A 20,769-nucleotide genomic window follows, 5' to 3' on the forward strand; every position below is an offset into this window, starting at 1 on the left:
TCCTACTGGATGCCCATGATCTTCGGGCCCTTATCATACTGACTAAAGAGGACAAGGACAACCCAAGTCAACATCATGGCTGCGTAGGAAAAGGATCCGGGTATTGAAATGGCCAGCCTGCAGTCCACTTCTTTCACTTCTAGAGCACATTTGGCGCATCATAAAGGGGAGGGTGCAATAAAGAAAGCCAAAGACAGTTGAACAGTTAAAGAGACGCGTGTTAGACAAGAATGGGACAGCATTCCTATTTCTAAACTTGAGAAACATGTCTACTCGATCCCCAGACGTTTGCAGACTGTTGTAAGAAGAAGAGGGGATGCCTCACAGTGGTGAAAATGGCCTTGTCCCAATTTTTTTTTAGATTTGTTGATACCATGGGATTTCAAATCAACAGTTTTCCCTTAAAATGATACATTTTCTCAGTTTGAACTTTTGACCTGTTCTCTATCTTCTATTCTGAATAAAATATTAAAATTTGGCACTTCCACATTATTGCATTCAGTTTTTATTCACAATTTGTATAGTGTCCCAACTTTTGGGGAATTGCGTTTGTATAAAGAACTGTTGCAGAAAGAATGATTGTGGTCATGATTGTGTGATAAAACAGTTACAGTATTTTAATGAAGAGATCAATTTGACCTTTTAGGGAAAATGGCAATACTGTAGTGGTGAAAAATGCCACAAGGTATCTTGATATATTGAATCAGCTGGGAACAAAGTCATGAAAGATTTAGGAAAAAGTAGAATTTGTAATGACATGGAATCCAATCAAGATGTAGTTATGGCATGTAAACATTTGAAACAGAGGGCCAATAAAATTTAAAGTGAAATACAGAAAACGTAAACAAGAATTTTATTATTTTTGAGAGCAGCAGAATTATTTTTGCTTTGTTTTTGTTTTCATCGCAGTTAGCAAAAGCAGTAACCATTGCAGATCAATGGGTGGCGGTAATGCACCATTCAATTTTGCAGGCAGCCGTTGAAGAAGAAGAAGAAAAAGATGAAGAAGAAAAGAAAAGAAAAGAGTGACTGTTCATACCTTTCAATACACCTGCCTAAGTCAAACATTATAAAGCGACGTAAAAGCGGTGCGTTACAAGCACTGTCGCATGGCCGCATTTGATCAATTTTGTTCCTCCTCGTTACAAAAGGCGTAAAAAAAATTGTACAAATGCGCCCCACTGTGGTCAGTAGTAGTAATCACATGTGGTGTGGTCATTCGCTCATTTCGTTGTTGCCCGCCAACAAATACTCACGTCATGACAGACTAGCTTGAGTGTGTTGCTGCCTCTTACATTTTTATTTGCAAACATGTTTGTTGCACGTAGCATTGCAGCAGATCATAAAGATCTCATTCATGATGTGTCGTATGATTTTCATGGCCGAAGAATGGCGACTTGTTCCAGTGACCAAAGTGTCAAAGTAAGTTAACTCGTGTTAGCCTTAGTAGCCTCGTTGACTACTGTACTTACAGTTCCAATACGTAATGCTGACTTCTCAATGTACTTAGTCGCATTTGCTAATTCGCAGACAGACGTAGGTAATGCATTTATTGTTCTGCGAATTCTGGCGTTTTAGAATAAGGTCGCTTCTTCGGTAATAGTTTGGCTCATGTAGCATACAAGCTAGGTTATGTTGTACACATTTGTAACAGAAGAGTACTCCGAACCCAAGTAAACTCGCTGTCTCATATCCCACGTACATAAATCGCCTGCAATCCAAATTTATGATCACGAGTAAAGACTTAAATGTATCCCCAGACATAGTCGTATTTGATATTAACGGGGAAAGAGGCATATATTGATTGCGTGGACTCGGAGACAGTAACATGAGGTAAGGTCCTAATTGTTTATTTTATTTTTATTTTTTTTAGGTGTGGGACAAAAGTGAGAATGGAGAGTGGCACTGCACTGCCAGCTGGAAGGTATGAACATGCAGTGTGTTGTTTCATGATTTAAAATACAATATTAGTAGCAACATTTCCGTAGAAAGTTGCATGAAATCAATATACATGCTTACTTATTTGCTGCAGTCTCTCCTGTATGCATCAGTTGTATTTTTATTTGGGATACCCTTGACAAGCTCATATTCTCTCTGCTCGCAGACGCATAGTGGATCTGTGTGGAGAGTGACCTGGGCTCATCCAGAATTTGGACAAGTTCTTGCTTCATGCTCCTTTGACAGGACAGCTGCTGTCTGGGAAGAGATTGTAGGAGAGTCAAATGACAAACAGAGCCACTGGGTCAGTAAAATGACAAAATATTGTTTGGCTCTTGCATGACTGCCCCTGAAGGGATGTCTAATATTTAAGATGGTATCATCAAAAATTAAAAGTTTGGACACACTTTCTTATTCAATGCATTTACTTTATTCTCATGACTGGTTACTTTGGAGATTGTCACTGAGGGCATCAAAACTATGTGTGAACTCATGTTGAGTTATGTATTTAACAAAAAACAAAAAAAGTGAAATAACTGAAAACATGTTTTATATGATAGATTTTTCAAAATAGCCCTTCTTTGCTCTGTTTACTTCTTTTGCATACTCTTGACATTCTTACTTCTAGAAACTCCTTAAAGACTGTTGGAAAACCCTTTCAGGTGACTGACTACCTTTCTTAGCTCATTGAGAAGAATGCCAAGAATTTGCAAAAAGTAATCAACAAAAAGGGTGGCTATTTATTTATGTATTCATTTTTATTATTTTCACCTTTTTTTGTTAAGTACATAACTCAAAATGTGTTAGTTGTCATAGTTGTCGTCATAGTTTTGATGCCTTCAGTGAGAATCTACAATGTACATAGTCATGAAAATGAAGCATGTATTGAATGAGAAGGTGTGTCCAATTTTTTGGCCTGTACTGTCTGTTGTCCTCGATTACAAGTTGTCCATCTGTCCTAGAGATTTCTTGCCAGACAAGCACAGATCACAGCTTTATTTCAATGATGATACCATTAACATTTTGTGTCTAGTCTGCAATGGTACGTGAGCTCTAATCATGGGCTATGGCAGATGTCAGCAACCCTAAATACTTAAACAGCTATTTGGACTGTCCCCCAAAGGAGAAAAAAAACGGGAGTCACAAAAACCTTTTAACATAAAAAGTGAGCATAAACTGCATATAGTGTTTTTATTTTCTGCCTGTGTGTTGCATTTATGAAATCAATGAACTGTTACAGAGAACACAAAATATGAATTTCTGTATGTAACAAAACATTTTGAACTCTGAAACATGACACTTGGTTGGACTTTACTTTCAGATAAAATAATCAATGTCTATTTGAGTCCTCAAATTCATAAAATTGAAGTCAAACTTAAATCCACACCGAACCAAAAATGCCATCTGCTTCTGGATGTCTTCCATCTGTAATCCCTGTGTTACGCGCACACAGTCAGCTGCCAATTTAAATTGAAAAAATACTATTTCTCTTAACAATGTACTTAATATGTATTTGCAAAAATTCAAACTGTTCAAACAGTTCAAACTGGTAATTTTTTTTTTATTGTTAATGTGACGCTCACTCTTGAGCCTCATTGCACAGTCATCACATCGGGGCTTGATATCGCACAAATTGTGACACAAATTCTGAGCAACAAATATTTTTAATGTTACAAGAGCACCACAGTCTTCAAATTACTCATTTCAATTTAAATGACATACTCAAGATGTATTTTTGAAAGTCACAGAGAGCCACAGAATAAGGATGAACGTTTCACACCCCAAGCTATGGTTTCTCTTTATGTAATTTAATTAATCTGTGATTTTATTTATTTATTTTGTGCTAGATTAAAATCGTTGAAAGCATCAGTTGAACAGCAGATGGCAGTCGTGCGCTTTAGAGGCTTGCATACTGCACTTTTTTTTTTCTATTGTCGAGAATTTTCAGTGACAGAATTGAAAGATTATAGTTTAATAAACTCAGATATTAAAAGTGTGTTGTGTATCACAAGAATGACCTAAGGTGGAGTGTCAACAGCTGGCCATGAAGAACACAACATTATTAGATGCTGCGTTCACACTTTTCATTTTCTCTTGTAGTCCAAACAAAGCAGAACATTGTACTTTCTTCTGCTTGGGTTTATAAAAATGTTTTAATCAAGTGTCCTTGAAAAGCAACATCCAAATTATTCCACGTTTTATGGCAATGTAACATATGGTAACTGTACCTGTGACATTTTAAGAAGCATTTCAGAAAGTTTCATCCATTATCTATCATTAGAGTAAATGTAATTTAACCACTGTAAATAATAAGACATTGAAATAAATATGTTTACTCATTTTTTGACACATGACCACATGTTGTGTGCACTGCTTCCACATGTTTAATGTCAATTTTTGTTTCTGTAGTGTTTTTTTCCTCTTTGTAATCAATGGCACCCTATGTATACAATACAATACAATAAACATTAAAACAAAAAGCTCCTCAGAAGTAACACAAAAGCCCGTCCATCTTTTAGATGGTCACTGCTGACGTCTCATGCGATTTTCACAAGACGCTGACGTTTCTCTCATTATTCTCTTCTAGATCAAAAGAACCACGCTCGTGGACAGTCGAACATCAGTGACTGATGTGAAATTTGCCCCCAAACACATGGGCCTAATGCTGACCACGTGTTCAGCGGATGGAGTGGTGAGGATCTACGAGGCTCCAGATGTCATGAACCTGAGTCAATGGTCCCTGCAGCATGAAATCTCGTGCAAACTCAGCTGCAGCTGCATTTCTTGGAACCCCTCCAGGTTAGAGCAACATTTTACTGAAAGTTAAAGGTATTGTGTACAGTAATGGCAATTAGGCTTCATGTCTGACAATTTATTTTTGATGCCAGAGACAAGGTTACTGAACATCTTACTTATCACCCTTTTACAAGGTCTGCATATATTGTTCTCGGTATACACTTACACATTTTCAGGAATGGCCTTATCAGGGTTGTCTATTTTTTATCTCAATTAAAGCAATTCAAACATGGTGTCTATTAAAAGACAAACTTCTGGACCTTTTTAAATGTGGCTCAATTGTAATACATCAAGTTTATTTTGCGTATATCCCCCCCCCAACTAGCTCACGGGCCCACCCACCAATGTTTGCAGTGGGGAGCGACGACAGCAACGTGACATATGGTGGCAAAGTCCAGATCTATGAGTACAATGAAAACACAAGGTAAGGTTTCGCTCAATATTATTTGTCGCACTGTTTCCAGCGTAATCAACACTTATTAACCGGCAACTTAATGAACTTAACATTTTGTTCCTGCCAATGTGGAAAAGGAAATATGCCAAAGCTGAGACTCTGATGACCATCACAGATGCAGTGCATGACATTGCATTTGCTCCAAACCTGGGACGATCTTTCCATGTCCTCGCCATTGCGACAAAAGATGTCCGGATCTTTAAGCTTGTCCCTTTAAGGTCACTAAATCAGTGCTTTTTTTCTTTTTTCTGTTTTTGCCTTTTTAGAGTTGACATATTAAATGTGTAGATCAGATAAACTGTACATTGCAACATTACACGGAGCCCTTACTTGTTGCGCATCTGCATCCAGGAAGGAGAGCACCACGACAGGACCAACCAAGTTTGAGGTGCAGATTGTCGCCCAGTTTGACAACCACAACTCCCAAGTGTGGCGTGTGAGCTGGAACATCACCAGCACCTTGCTGGCCTCTTCTGGGGATGATGGCTGTGTGCGTCTATGGAAAGGTTAGCATCTTACTACTACTTACCACTGTCTACTTACTATTACTACTACAACTGTAACTATTACTACAACCACCACTACAACTGCAACCACTGCAAAAACTAATACAACCACCACTACCACTGCTACTACTTCCACTGCTACTACTACAACAACCTCTGCCACCACCACTACTACTACTACTAATACTACACAGTAGGGGTGTGAATTGCCTAGTAACTGACGATTCGATTCGTATCACGATTCATAGGTCTCGATTCAATACCGATTAAGCCCGATACGAATCTATAAAGTGATTATTGCGATCGTTTTTTAAACTCAAATTTAGAAAATGCTAATCAGTAAACCTGTACATGTACACTGTAAGATTTGTATGAAAATGTATTTATCTGAAAATTCCGGTTGCAGTCTGTTTCATGTTTGAACAGCACTGAAATTAAATATTAAGACTTAGTGTTTCAATAATATAACATTCTTCCATGCTTAATGTGTAAATCCTAACCCTAAGTAAGACGTTTTGTTGAATATTCCCTTAAAAAATTGATGTTTAAAAATCGATTCGGCTGCATATTGAATCGATTCGAGAATTGCGCGCTGTAATATATGCGATATATTGCCGAATCGATTTTTTCTAACACCTCTACTACACAGCAAAATCGTGCTAAATCTAACAATAGAAAAGTGTTTATGTGTCCACTTCAATGAGTATGAATCATACACTTTTTAAAGTGTTACTTTTTTCACACTTAATCAGTGTTACTCCAACACTGTATAGTGTTAAAAATCTACACAGCTAAACACTGAATAGTGTTAAAAGTACTCTACACTACTGTCAGTGTTAAACATTTAATTCAGCCAAACTACACTAAACCCTGGTGTTTAAACACTTATGAGTGTATAGCACTAGTGTCAGTGTTTAAAAAAAATTAAGTCAAACTACACTTTTCTTTCGTCAATGTTGCTGTTACATTTATATAGCATTTTTACATTTGGGCTTAAAGCAACTGGGGGGTTCAGTATCTTGCTCAAAGATACTTTGACAAAGTCACACTGGCCTGGGATCGAACTCACACTCTTAGGGTTATGAGATGACCACTCTACCACTGATCCACGTCGCCCCGACAATAACAACTGAATATATCGCTATTGAAATGTCGACAGCGTGTTGGAAAATTGGAACGTTTCTCCTTCACCGGAAATGAGGGTGTGGTCAATTAAACAAGGTAGTGCTATTCAGGTTACACCCAACATCCACCCCAACACTCAAGGAAATTTACTCTGACAGTGTAATTTTTTATCCTAACAGTGTTGTAAATAACACTGCTTACTGCATATTTGATCAAACACCGGAAATTTAACAATGACCGATTTGTTGTGTACTACTACAACTTTATATTTATTTATTTATTATTATTATATTATTAGTGTCTTGGATCCATCCACGCATGCGGAACATGCAGCAGGTATACATGCCCACATGTCGATAACTTTTAAACATTTGAGTATGTATGTAGCGCTTATCAGAAGCTATTGTGGACCGTTTTATTTGGATTTTTGTTTTCTTCCCAGTGTTGTAGACTGCTGTCAGATTTTATATATTAAAGTGTCCTTTGCTGGTGACTGTTTGGAATAGAATACTACTTGGAGCCAGAAGGCTAGACTGAACCTTCATTTTGCTTTGGGAAAAGTGATTACTGGACCTTCCTTGCCTTACCACTGTTAACTTGATGTCCTTCCTTAGCCAACTACATGGACAACTGGAAGTGCACAGGCATCCTTAAGGGAGACGGCAGCCCCCTAACTGGTTCATCCGGTCAACCCACAGCCATGAGAACTGTGGTGGGCTCTTCGGCTCAGACCTCCCAGAATGCACTAAATGGAATTTCTGCTGGAAGGTAGGTGGTGTGGCTTGCCTGACACCACTCACTCATCCCAACCCGAGCCAGTTCCGAACTGACAACCCCGGTATGCCTCACACTGTCTGGGACTCTGACCGCTCACTGACAAACTCCTGGAGCCAAACTGCACTCATGCAAAGAGCTTGGCTTGTGGCTTGCCAGCATACAGGTTGTTGGCATTCAGCCTGTGCAAAACATCTTTTTGTTGTTGTTGTTGTTTTAAATTTCTTTTGTTTGTTTTGTACTGATGCTTGTTAATAATCCCATGCTTCTGTTTTGCAGTGTACCAAGGCTAACCACCATGCAATGTAAAGTGAAATAAACCTGTTCATAAAAGTTGTGCTTATTATTTCAAATACAAAAAAAACAGTGTCGATTGTAGAATGTGAAGTAACGTGTCATAGGGGAACAGCTAACATTGATTTTGATACCTTTCATTAGATCCAAAGTCCAGATTTATAAGTGTAAATCAGTTTTGTACAAATGCAAACACTTGTTTTAAAATGCAGATGATGTCATGAATGTCCAGATCCAATGTATCATCTCATGATATAGTTTCTGGATCACACAGAACATAAATAAGTGTATTGATTCATCACCCACTCATGGCATATTGCTTAAAATCTAATAAAGTTAAAACTCGCAACCTCTCTGTAACCAGTGCCTTTGTCCTTATATCATGTGTTTTCATTACATTTAAAAAAAAATATATATATAAATATATCTAACATGAAGTGCTTTATTTACTTTTACAACCATTTTTGTAATACCCCTTTGAAGATAAAATACAACATTCTGCATATTACTAATGCCTTTTCTGCATTGCTATTTGTGTCACTGCATTCTGCATGATTTTTTTGTGTCTCTGGGTGCCTAACTTTGTAGTCATTCTGGTCTCAGCTGACATAACTAAAGCCATTCTTTGATCCCTTTTTGTCATCGTACTTTATACATGTGACTTCCTTTTTTTTATGCCATTTTCTACTTACTTCTGCGTGTCCATTTTCCATTCCTGTCTTTGTCTTCTCTCATTTATTGTGACTTCAGGTATTTCTTTCCCCCTCTGGATCCTCCCAGAGCTGGAACCGGGCATGGTCACCTGCTGCCGCCACCCTCACTCGTAGAGCACTTTGATGCTGAGCACAATCAGCCTCAGCCACAGTCCGTTTCATGCAGACGTTCTTCAAGATCACAAGTGTCTTTATCAGAGTCTGATGGCCAATAACATTTTTTTTAATCAATTGCGTATATGCTACAAATAAGGAACAATGTTGTAGGAGAGATGGTCCGCGCATATACTTCTTATTAAGGTGTGGACTTTTGTCTTCATCTTTTTTTTTTTTTTTACATGAAAATAAATGCCATACTATAGCTAATAGCTACCAACATTGCTTCATTCAAAGCTTTTTGTCAGACAACTGTTTCTCAGGTAAAAGGAAAGCACACAAATTACAAGATGTTTTAAAAATGTAGTACTGTATTGCCAAAGCAACGGTTTTGGCAACTCTTGACAAAATTTTGTTTTTCCATAAGTTGCTGCTTGACATAAGACCTTGTTAGATTACCTGTTTTTGTAATCTTTTGCGTGTTCAAATAAATCAAGAGTTGAGATCTCGTGAAGAGGGTCCTTGCAAGGTTTTTTAATCAGAAAGTTTCTGATGACACAAGGGACTTTCACCAAGCCATGTTTCTGTCCAAATGTGTGTCGTCTCTCTCAGACACGGGACTTTTATTAGAAAAAACAATGTTTCCCAGGAAAACGCCTCTCCCCTCCCAGTATGCTAGCTCGTCCTTAAACTTTCAAAAACCGGATTTCTAACGAACAGAAACTAGACTTCTTAGATAAATAAAAGAAACTTATTAACTTTCTCATTTCTGGGAAAAGAGAACAGATAACAAAGGGGACAAAAGCATTACTCATCAAGCTATATTAAGTTAACATAGTTACATCTACACAACTATAACTAAATTTGAAACAGGTAAAATATAAAATGAAATAGTAAAATGTTAACAACCTCAATTAAAAATTTAAAGAAATACTGTTTAACTAATGCCATTTTATAATGTAAAACAGACCACCATAAATTGCAGTATTTTAAAACTTCACAAAATAGTGTAAGACATTGTAATGACAAAATCAGTTGGAGGTTTGTAATTTGCTGATTGTGTTTGTGCCCACCGTCAAGCAAAGACTTTGTTAAAGCACCTTTTGTTTTAAGTACAATGTTTATTAATTTGTGCATGGATAGTGAAGACGTCTTTTGTGCACAATCCCCTTCAGCTCACATATTTTCAATCACATTACATGTACATACGGTGCCCTCCGTAACTAATGGCACCCCTGGCTAAGATGTGTTAAAATCCTTAAAATAAATTACATTTTTATGAACATTGTAGAAATGCGGGCACCTAAAGTACCGCATGAGTAGCCCGCTAGCCTGTTCTAAAAAAAAAAAAAACTAACTAGTGATGGGACATTATAATTTCCTAGGAATGTTGTAGAAGTAATCTGCGAAATGTGACCATTTATAGAAATAAAGTGTTGCATATTAATATTCATCTGTTTCCTAATTACTGTGTGAAATCATGATCAGTGTCCTCACATAATGACATTCATTATTAATATAACAGTACCATTATTAAAGGGAATTTTGAGCCAGCCTGGCTCCTCCTCCTCATGCTGGCCACACATTCCCTGTGTCCAAATTGACAAGGCTTGGTCCTCCGATGGCCGAATTTGTCGGCTGCATGATGTCACTCCCGTCGGGACTCGACTGCATGCACAGTCTTATATTAGAATGGATTGTCAATGCTGCTTGTCGTAGCGCTTTGACCGACAGTCCATTCATGTGTAAATCCGTGCGTGATGTCGAGTCGCACCGGGAGTGACGTCCTGCAGCCGACAAATTCGGCCTTCGGCGGACCCAGTCTTGTCAATTTGGACACAGGCACTGTGTGGGATGGCATCCCATTTTTCAAGCAGCGTTTGTCAAAAGTCACCCAACATGGTTATATTTGTCACTATTGCATGAACTTAATAACAACCAAGGTGATCCCACAAGTGCTCACTGGGGTTGAGGCCAAGACATTTCATTCCGTCTTTTCGCACCAGGCTCGTTTTTAGAATTATCAGTGGAAAATTCAACCTTGGTTTCCATCAGATCATAAATTTTTCTCCCCACATAATCCTCAGTTGTTCACTCTGAAATAACCACCAAAGGGACTGTGTTGGGGTTGAGGTTTCATATAGCAGGCCTCAAAATAGGGGATGTTCCAATAATTTTATCTACATCATACAGTGTCATAGTGTCTTTCAGTGGATCAGTTCCTCTTTGGTAAAAAAAAAAAAAAAAGGTCCTATTTTCTAGATGTGATTCCAACTGTACGTATTTTCAGTTCTGCTGATCTTTTACTGTTTACCTCATGTTAGTTCATGCTGGAAATTTAGACACCACTGAACATTTGTTTGTGAGGTTACAATAAGCAGAAGCATACTGGACTTATATGAGAGCCCCACTTGAAGCTTCTACTTTCTAGCTAAGCTGTCCAAGCATTTCTCTCAAAAGACCTTCCCATGTAATTTTATTGTGAAAACTGGATACATGGTAGATAAAGGGCGCAAAAACGCTTCCTTCAGCTAATAATAACATTACTATTATTTTCCCACCAGACAGTGCTATTTCACTTAATTTATATTTAAAACAGAATAGTCATACATTATGACAGTCACACAGTTTGTATACTCTAAATAATCAGGCACACCATCATTTTTGCTGCATTTTGAAGTGTGTATGTGTGGCGATATGGTAAATAATGAGACGAGGAAGCAAAGGCAAGACTCTTTACTTTAGTCTCTACACAGAAGTATCTGTTCACATATCAAGCAAGAAGCTACTGCCTTCAACCCTTTGATCTCTCTCATCCCTTTGATACAAGAAACATCATAATCTCACCCCTAAAGGTCCCTGGTGACTGTCTATCCCTTGTGGGTCACACACGTATGCTTATTTTCTAGTCTAACAGTGGGCCTGAATGACACATGACAACGTTTTTAACTAGGCTGTGTTTGTTTTGATTGAGCCCTGTGAACTGTGCCGAGCAACAAATGACTGAGCGAGCATGTGAATGGAGCATTCTGTCCATCTCAGTTGATGTGTTAGATTGTATTTAAATTCACCAACTTATTGTGTTGTTGTGTGAAATACACACACAAGACAGTAAAAAAAATACTTAGTTTTACTTGGTAGGATCTATCCTACATAAGTGTGGTAAATTCCTGCAAATATTTTATTTAAATTGATGGCCACTGCTCACTAAACTAAACATCCATCAATCTAGGTAATTTAATAAACCTTAATTTTGTTTTTCCTCCCCTTTGTTTGCATGATTAATAAAACAACAACAACACAAATAAAGTTACTTTTAAGGTACAGCAGTTAAATAAGTGAAACATTAAAGGACTACTAGATATGTTAAAAATAAAAAAAGATGGTTACAGTACGTGACTGGTTAAGACACATTGATGCGGGGCAGCGAAGGCTTTAGTAATCTCTACAGAGGCCGTGATGCCACAATGATGTCACTCATATCTTCTTAGATGACAGCATTCACTATCGTTCAGATTGCTCTGATGTCATCGCATATGCAATTTATTTGTTGGGATGTAAGCATTTTACATAAATCATCATATAATGCATCATTGCTAGACATTTCAAGGTATTCAACCACAATTAACGAAGGATGCAATATATACAGTAAGCATTGCGTTTATGTAACTTTTGTTGTCAGAAATCAAACTAAAGACTGGACCTTTCATTCACACATGTAGCCATTTATATATACTCTGGACTATGTTTCAAATTACTGAAAAATGTGAAACAGAAAAATGCAGAAACATAGTATTCAACATCATTCTGCAATTCTGTTGTTTACCATTAACCGATGAGGAGAACAGATCACACATGTGCAGATCATTTTGCTTTAAAAAATGTTTTGAAGAAAAAAGATACTTCTTCGTTTCGTTCATGCTTGGCTACAGTAACTGGAATCGTGTTGCAGTTGCAAGCAGCTGTCTTGAGTCTTGCTTGCAGCTGTTTAGTAGAACAAATTATGTAATAAACTCTGCCAGAAGAATGTATGGTAGTTTTGCTCAACTAAACGATACAGTATACTGTAATGCTAGTTACTTAATGTCGTGTATCAGCAAGGATTAAGTACCGCTGATTGATAAATAATGGCTGACTGTCATCAGTGTTTCAAGTCGTTTCTGCTGTAAATGGCACATTTTTTGTCCAATTATGAATTTGAACGTTTCCGGTGATTATCCAATCAAATGATGATAATAACTTAAGTCCCACCCACACGAGATGACGTTCTGGCGGGCTTCCTGTGGAGTTCAGGCGCTGTGTTCAGCTTTTAAACTTGTCGTGTTTCGTGTAACTGCGACGTTTTGGAGGCTGCAAACTGCACAGTGTATGCAAAAAGTGTATTTAAGTTGTAGCTCACGCCGCACGCTCTTGCTCGAGTATTCAAACAAGAAATTGAGGTTCGAGGGCCCTCGTCTCGTACGCAGTTGAACGGCACTGAATTAAAGTGAGTGACTCCAACTAATATTTACTTGTTAACACTGTACGTTATGATTTAATCTTGAGGGGTTGAAAGTACTAGTTCAGTTTAGCATTCTTGTAATAAGTGGTTTTGTGTAAACCAACGCCATTTACCGGTAACCTGTTGAGAGATGTGGTTCGTGAGCTCAACAAACCTGATCTGATTTGTTTTTAGCCACGAGCTAGCGTTGAAGCCAAGGTAGCTCATTGCCTAAATTGCTAGTTGAATGCCTTTTTTTGGGGTACATTGCACATCAGTGAGTTAAGCGAATAGATGTAATTAATTAGGCCATATTTTGATAGGTTTTTAGTATTTAACGGATTGGTTATAGCAACACCCTGCTTCTTGATAAGTTTACTATGATTACTCACCCACACTACTTTGTACAATAAATTGATGGTTATTCCCTATTAAATATTAACCTTCTCTCCTTCATGTTTTCTAGGTATTCCAAATGCTCATGATTTGAGTAGTCCTCAAGTAAAACTGGGCCACGACCTTAATTGTTCAAATAAATGGCAGAAAGCTTTTACAGAATAGAAGATGAAGCCTTTCCCAGTTTCCTTGGCAAGTCATTGGACAGCACCAATGGCCGTGCTACTCTGGGAAATATAACAGTGAATTCAGGCCCTGGACTGCCTGTGGCTGCTTCTACAGTGGCTAAAATTAGACCTCAGTCTGAAAACAGGTGGGAGCGCACGTCTGCTTTGGACAGATGTGACTTGTAACGATGCTTTACCTTAAGAATCATCGTACTGTATAGGCTTCTGTATTATCCCAAACAAACCATGGTTTCAAGGTTGTGGGAAGTATTGTTACTGACGCATGTAGAAATGAGTAAGAATGTATACTGTATTACAATTTTTTTCTTAGGAAGATTTTCTATTAAGGCTACTCCTACTTTTGCATATTCTTGGAATATACTGAGATGTGTTGAGATGGTCTATATTTGCCTACTCAGTTTAATTATACATTTTATTAATTATAGATAGTCACTCTTTAACTTAATTTTAATGCTATTGAGGTCACCCTATTGTCATCTTTTACAGAGATGGTGTTGCCGCCTCATGCCTCGACGAAAGCGAGCTGCAAAAGGCCAACTCACAACTATGTGTAGACAAGCAGCCCCACTTTGCCCTCAGCTTCAAGGATGACATGTGAGTAAAAGAGTTACCGAGTTCACATTTCGTGTTAAATGTTATTCCTACTTGCATGGCTATTCCCAGTCAGCGCTCTAATTTTTGTATTGCTGCAAAGGTTTATTACGGTTGCTGGAGTCATTGTGTACATTTGTTTTATATTGAATGTATGGAATTATTTGAGTATTATATTAATGTTTATCTAGGGAAAATGCAGATGACTTTATTGCGGCACATTGTGCATCAAAAATGCTGGTTAAGATTAACATGGATGAAAGCGCATCCAGACACCACGGCTCACTCCTGGGGTTTCTTCCCACTCAAATGGGCTCAGTCCAAGGCAGGCACACAAATCTTTCGACGGGTAAGTGCATTCCTGTTTATCCAGTTGCCCTAATTCCTGAATGTTATTGGCACTTTGTTATTCATGAAAGACATACCTATGCTTATGTGATAATTGATGATAATATATATATTTTTGAAATAGCAAATGGAAGCTGTATTAAATGTATACTTGTGTTCAAGTTGATCCATATTTTGCACAAAATTGGCATGATTTGATGAGTTCCTTCTTTGTCAGATCTTTCAACAGGCCTCCTAACATTTGCTCAGTTTGGACAAAAGGATTGTACAGATACAAAGGTAGCTTTTTTTTCCCTCTAAAATGGGGAGTGTTTAGTGTTATAATACTGTATTGCAATGATTAATTTCCTAAAAAAAGAAGTAATAATTAAATAATTTATTTAAAGCCATCATTGCACAAATTGATGGACATAATTGATTGAGTTGATTGGATGATTGTGGACTGTAGTCTGTAACAGAAAGTAATTTTACCAACATTGTACTACAGGTCCCATTCCTGCAAACCACGACTGAGAAAAAGAATGTGCCAAGTGAAGCATTGAACAGTGACCATTTCAGTGGCAGCAGTGTCAGTTTTATTGAAAATGAAAGGCTCATGTCTGTCAACAGCATGGACAGTGACATTACAGGTATGACTAATGCATATGTGTTGCTCTTGGTGTATATTAAATTGACTGAATTTTAAATTAACTGTGGGGAAGCTTCAGCGGTCTCGGCCAAAGGTTTAGAAAGACTGGTTTGTCTGCCAGAGAAGACGTTGACATTGATTGTATCCTCTTTCGTGTGCAATGCTTAGTGCCACAGAAATGCCATAAATGTATGGGTAGCCACAAGAGAAAATGGGGGGGAAAAAACTCTGAATAAAGTATGTTTAAGTCATGCCCGCATCACTTTTGTTTTGCGGAATGCTTGTTCCACTCTGGAGCAGCCTCTACTAACCTACGAGCTGCAAAGCTAATGTGGCTAATATGATGCAGAGGCAAAAGTTTGCACCAGGTGTCTACAGTCACGAATCGTCGCCTTAATGGGAGTGAAAAAGTTTCACTTTTGTATGTATCATTATCATGATATCAAGTGAAATATGGCCAGCTGTGCTAATTAAATGCTAAGCTATTGAAATGGAATCGCAAATCCCCCCAATAAGTGCTTGTGTGACACCGTACGCTTGTCACATGGGTATGGCTAGAATTAAGTTGCAGTGAAGGCTTTTAATGCTATTTTCCAGTTTCCATCCCAGTTGTGTTAAATGCTAATGAAATGTTCTCTGGGACGAGCATCACATCACCCTCCACCCCTCCAGCCCTGCCCTCCCCCAAGAAACTATGGAGTGTGGCACATTCAGAGTAAAAAAGTCAGGGCTCTTTGTACTCACTTCGGTATCGGTGGAGCATGCATGATGTAGAAAAAGCTTTAATATTACCTTTTTGAAATGCACAATGCATCTTTAATTTCATATTGTGATATATGCTGTTATCATGAAGGTATGCAATTGATACCGTGATATGAATTTTTGGCCATATCACACAGCCCTCTTTTGAGATAGGTTTCCAGTGCTAATTTAGCTGGGCGTGAGGTGATGTCCGCTCCTTATTCTTCTGCACGCAATGTCATTCGACAACGATCTCACAGTGAATAGATGGAGCTTATGGATAGAAGCTCTGTTACTGACACTGAGGAATGGTTGAGAGTCGTACCAGTAAAGATGGGTAATTAAGAGTGGGCATAGACAGTGTACACACGCATATTCAAATGCCATTTATTTGCAATATAAAAAATAGTGACCAAGATAAATATAACTAATTTTAGAAAAATGTACTTCTGTGACATGTTTTTCTTTGTCATAGTTATTTTAAGTCAATACTACTGGGGAACAATTATTTGTGTGTGTTTTTTTTCTACACTAGGTCGATGAATGATTCTGATGATTTTTTATTTTTTTTTAGAGGTGGTTTCTTGATTTAAAGTCAAATGTATATTTTTGTTTAGTGCAAGGCTAGTCTTGATGATATTCCAATATGTGTTCTAAGTTCGTGCTGATTCATGTGAACTGAGGCCAGTAAGAGAAGCCTATTTTATTTTGGCCCTTAGTACAGGAATGACCGTGGGAGTCAACCCAACTGGCCTTGGTCTCTTTTTGTGTAGTTTTTAACGAAAGGTTGCTGAATTTCTTGATACCGGTTGCCCCATCTCTAACGTATAGCACTTTTCTTTGCTGCTGTTTTGTTGTGCTTGCATTATGTGCACTTGGTGAGTATTGACTGCAATCCATTCTGAGTGGATTTTAATCTACTGATAGTTGTATGTACAGTATGTGATTGTTCTGATTCTTCACTTATTTACAGTTTTTTATATATATATGTAATTGCTGTAATAGTTTTAATATGTTGTTTTTGCTCAACCCCAGTTTTTTTGTGGAAAATTCTAATCAGAGACTTATCCCAGTTTTTTTCCATCAATTTTTTGTGGGGTTTAAATGTATTTGCTTATTTCTCAATGCATTTATAATGGGCATCATCCATAGTGTGAGTCCACTGTACTTTTTTGTTTACTTTTATGTATACAGTACTGCATTTTTTTTGTGTATACGTGGTATCATTTGTTGTTATGATGTGAAATGTGGTCTGTCTTCTTGGCTACATCAGCCTTGAAGAAGGACATCTCTGTCTCAAAGGGTTTTTAATTTTCTGGTTAAATAAAGGTTTTGATTGAGTGTATAATCCCCAGATGATGAAATTGATTTTAACAACTTGCCCGACGACGAGTTGGAGCTCTACTTCAAAAATCTGGTGCCATCTGCAATGCAAAGGGGCACAGTGGAGGGCCAAGAGCTTCCTAGTACCACAGTAAGAATGAAACATTTGGTTGTCAGACCTATTTTTATACTGTAGCGTACACCACTAGAAAGTAAAGGTTACCCAATATCCATATTCCTTTCACAATTGATGCCACAATTTGTTAATTGGTGTCTTTGTTAGATGCTGCCTCAGATGCGTGGTGACCAAATAAATTCAAGTTCGATAGAACCTGAACAGCACAAACACCAGATCATTGATGAATATGATCAGGCGAGTGTAAATGAATGCACATTCGACTCTTGAAAATGTACATTTTTAACATGACACCTTTTCTCACCCTTTTTTTAGGACAACTTCCAGATGCCTTTTGTTCGTCTGGCTGCCACGGGTATGGACTCCTGTCCTGCCAGTGACGAGGACACTGAGGATGAGCTTGAGTGTGCCAAACGGACAAGCAGTTCCACTAGAACCAAGCTACTACCAAGCATCTCCAGGCAGCTGGTGAGAAACGGAGTAGAAATATTTATCAAGACATTCACAACGTCACAGATGCCAAACTACTTTGAAATAATGCATTGTTATTTTTAAGGTAATTTATGATATATGTGTATGGGTTCATTTACAGGTTGGTGAAAGTAATCATCCAAGTTTTAGGCCAGGTTTAGAAGGAGGAAGTTCTGACGACGAGTCGTCAATTGGCCTTGGCGGTCCATATATGTCTGGGATTGAACACCGACGATCTGCCGAGGGACAAGTTATTAACCCTCCTGTCACAGGTTAGTTATGTTGTGTAATCGTGCACAATTTACGGGATAGAGCGATTATGTGGCCACTTTGAAATTAAATCAGATTGACACTAATTTGATTTTAGGACTTTTATTTTATGTTCTTGCACAACAAAAGTCAAATCCTATAGTACTCATAACTATTTTTGCTCAGTCATGGATCTTCATTGTGTGATATTCTGTTGAGTATTCTTAACATTCATTGGTGAATTCCACATTCTTCAAAAGTGTGAAGTAGGTAAGTGAAACACATGTCAATGATTCATCCATTTGGACCAATGTATTTAGAGAGATTTTTTTTTTAAATGAATTACTATTTTTTTCAATATATGGTACATATCCACAGTTTTAAATACACATGGACAAAATTGTTGGTACCCCACTGTTAAAGTTCAACTCACCCCCCCAACCAGATTCTTGCTCTACCCCTCACTAATATTTGAAAGTGGCCACAAAGGGGGAGTTGCCTGGAGGACAATTGCAGGTGGGCAGAGGGTCGGGCGGGATCTGGCTGTGATTGACAGCAGCAGTGAAAACTACCATCTAAATAATTTCTATAGTACCACAAGCTATGCAAAAAAACACTAACAAAATGCTGTGCTAATAAATACTAACCTGAAAATTGGGTGGCAGAGTAGAGCGACTACGTCAGCCTCACAGAAGTGACACGGTTAGTACATGCTCGTCCAAAGAGAGGAAAAACAGCCAAATTGTGGTTATCCCAATGTTTGACCTGAAGATGGCACCACACAGATATTTTTTGCCCCAAATTCAAGCTAGCAACAAACATGCACTAAAACCACTTGGCCACGGCTTAATGTAATAATTTTGTAATATTATCTTATACTGCACATGAAGCTCATTTACTTTGCACAGATAGCGAACCTTTATGATGATGATGATTTTTGTTTTGTCTAAACCAGGGGATGGAGGTGGTGGGGATGGGAGCAGTGGGAGTGAAGAAAGTGGAAATGATGGGGGAGTTTCAACAATCCCTTTTCCAACAACAAATGTTCCAACCACCTATGATATACTGCGTGGGCTGGGAATTGTGGGTAGCAGTGCTGTTGGTGAAGATGGAGCGTCCAGCAATACCACAGGACATGAAAGCAGCAACTTTAGCACACATGCAGAGGTAAGTGTGCAATTTGTAATTATTGCCTCTTTGATGCAACAAGACTGATTAGCCGTGGTCCGCTGTGTTTATCTGTAAAATCTGCATAATTTCAGGCGATCCAGCTCAACCTATCCAAGATTTGTTTTGTCTTTTAGAACAGTATCTGTAGAAATTCAGACTTGCTTTGCTTAGCAAACACAATACACATTCTAATCAGTAAAATCATTCTAGTTAATTTCATGTTTTAGTTGATGAAAAAGAAAAAAAACATACCTCACCAACCCAAGATTTATAGTACTGTATTTTTTTTGCGCCCTTTTTTTGTGACAACAGATGGGGGACCGTGTGGGTCCTGTTGGAAACGGTGAAGCCAGCGCCTCTAAAACTTCATCGGCGGGAAAGCAGCGACTCTCTCCTGTAAACTGGTCCATGGTTATGGACAGACAGGAAGCACTGGTTAGTAATAGAAGTGTGAATGCTAGATTATTCAAACTGAAATACAGTAAAAGTTTTACTAGGGTAAATTCGTCATAAGAAAAAAATTGTAATACTGTGAATTAAAGGTGTTCCCATCAGGGTTTTATGCTGCCAATTCCGATATCTATTATCCATGAGTAAAATCAACCGTTATTAATCTCATGGATTGACTGCACACTCTCAAATCACATACAAGCTCCACATGGCAGCATGTTTGTTTTATTTGCCGTGTGGCTGTACATTGTAAGGGGAGAGGGGTCGCTACGCTGCATGCAGGCTGGCCTGTAGTTGGCAGCAGGCTGTAAAGTACGAGTTGCGGGTGATTTTTATTTGATTTTTTCTAATCGGCAGTGAAAAGCATTGATTGACGTGCCAAAAATGGAATTTACCATGGAAAATAGCCAATCGCAATCAGTCGGAGCACCACTACTTCCAATATATTAATTTCACATAAATATGATTACCACTGACTGTACCAGTTGTTACTGCTGTCAGTTCCTGGTCTGTATTTAGTACGTAAGGAAATAGAACCAGTGAATATGTGATTGGCTGTTGGTATAGTTTACAGTAGGTGGCAATGATGAGCACAATGATTTTTTGTTTTGACCAAGAAAACTGTATTGTACAACTGGGTAGCTAAAACTGGATGATTTTTTTTTTTCCTCAAAACCGTCGAGGCTAACATTAATAATATGAATACCAGGATGCCATGGAAAACACTGAGTCTGGGACGACAACTGATCGATCTGACTCCACTTATGTGAAAAGGGAAGTTGGACCTAAGAGATCCTTGCAGGCAAAGTCCTCTTTTTCCCAACTTCAAGTTACCCAGGACAACTTCCATGACTCAGAGGTAACAAGGTCCAAATATGTTAGAACATTGATTTAAGATTGTT

General features: G+C 38.1%; 1 protein-coding gene across 5 annotated transcripts in view; it reads left to right on the forward strand.

Annotated features, from left to right (window-relative positions):
• Nucleotides 1–1,082: 1,082 nt before the first annotated feature.
• Nucleotides 1,083–20,769, forward strand: part of cep192 (centrosomal protein 192) — a 46,154-nt gene continuing 26,467 nt past the window's right edge. For 3 of the 5 annotated variants that reach the window (XM_077575365.1, XM_077575368.1, XM_077575366.1), the window contains exons 1-13: nucleotides 12,973–13,182; nucleotides 13,643–13,885; nucleotides 14,247–14,354; nucleotides 14,543–14,700; nucleotides 14,917–14,978; nucleotides 15,187–15,328; nucleotides 17,424–17,542; nucleotides 17,675–17,764; nucleotides 17,843–17,995; nucleotides 18,120–18,270; nucleotides 19,203–19,414; nucleotides 19,730–19,852; nucleotides 20,577–20,726. In XM_077575365.1, the coding sequence (XP_077431491.1) occupies nucleotides 13,713–13,885; nucleotides 14,247–14,354; nucleotides 14,543–14,700; nucleotides 14,917–14,978; nucleotides 15,187–15,328; nucleotides 17,424–17,542; nucleotides 17,675–17,764; nucleotides 17,843–17,995; nucleotides 18,120–18,270; nucleotides 19,203–19,414; nucleotides 19,730–19,852; nucleotides 20,577–20,726 (1,641 nt within the window). In that variant the 5' untranslated portion in view covers nucleotides 12,973–13,182; nucleotides 13,643–13,712. The other 2 variants (XM_077575370.1, XM_077575369.1) reach the window with 2 other exon arrangements.

This window comes from Vanacampus margaritifer, chromosome 9 (assembly GCF_051991255.1).
Source record: "Vanacampus margaritifer isolate UIUO_Vmar chromosome 9, RoL_Vmar_1.0, whole genome shotgun sequence".
NCBI lineage: Eukaryota > Metazoa > Chordata > Actinopteri > Syngnathiformes > Syngnathidae > Vanacampus > Vanacampus margaritifer.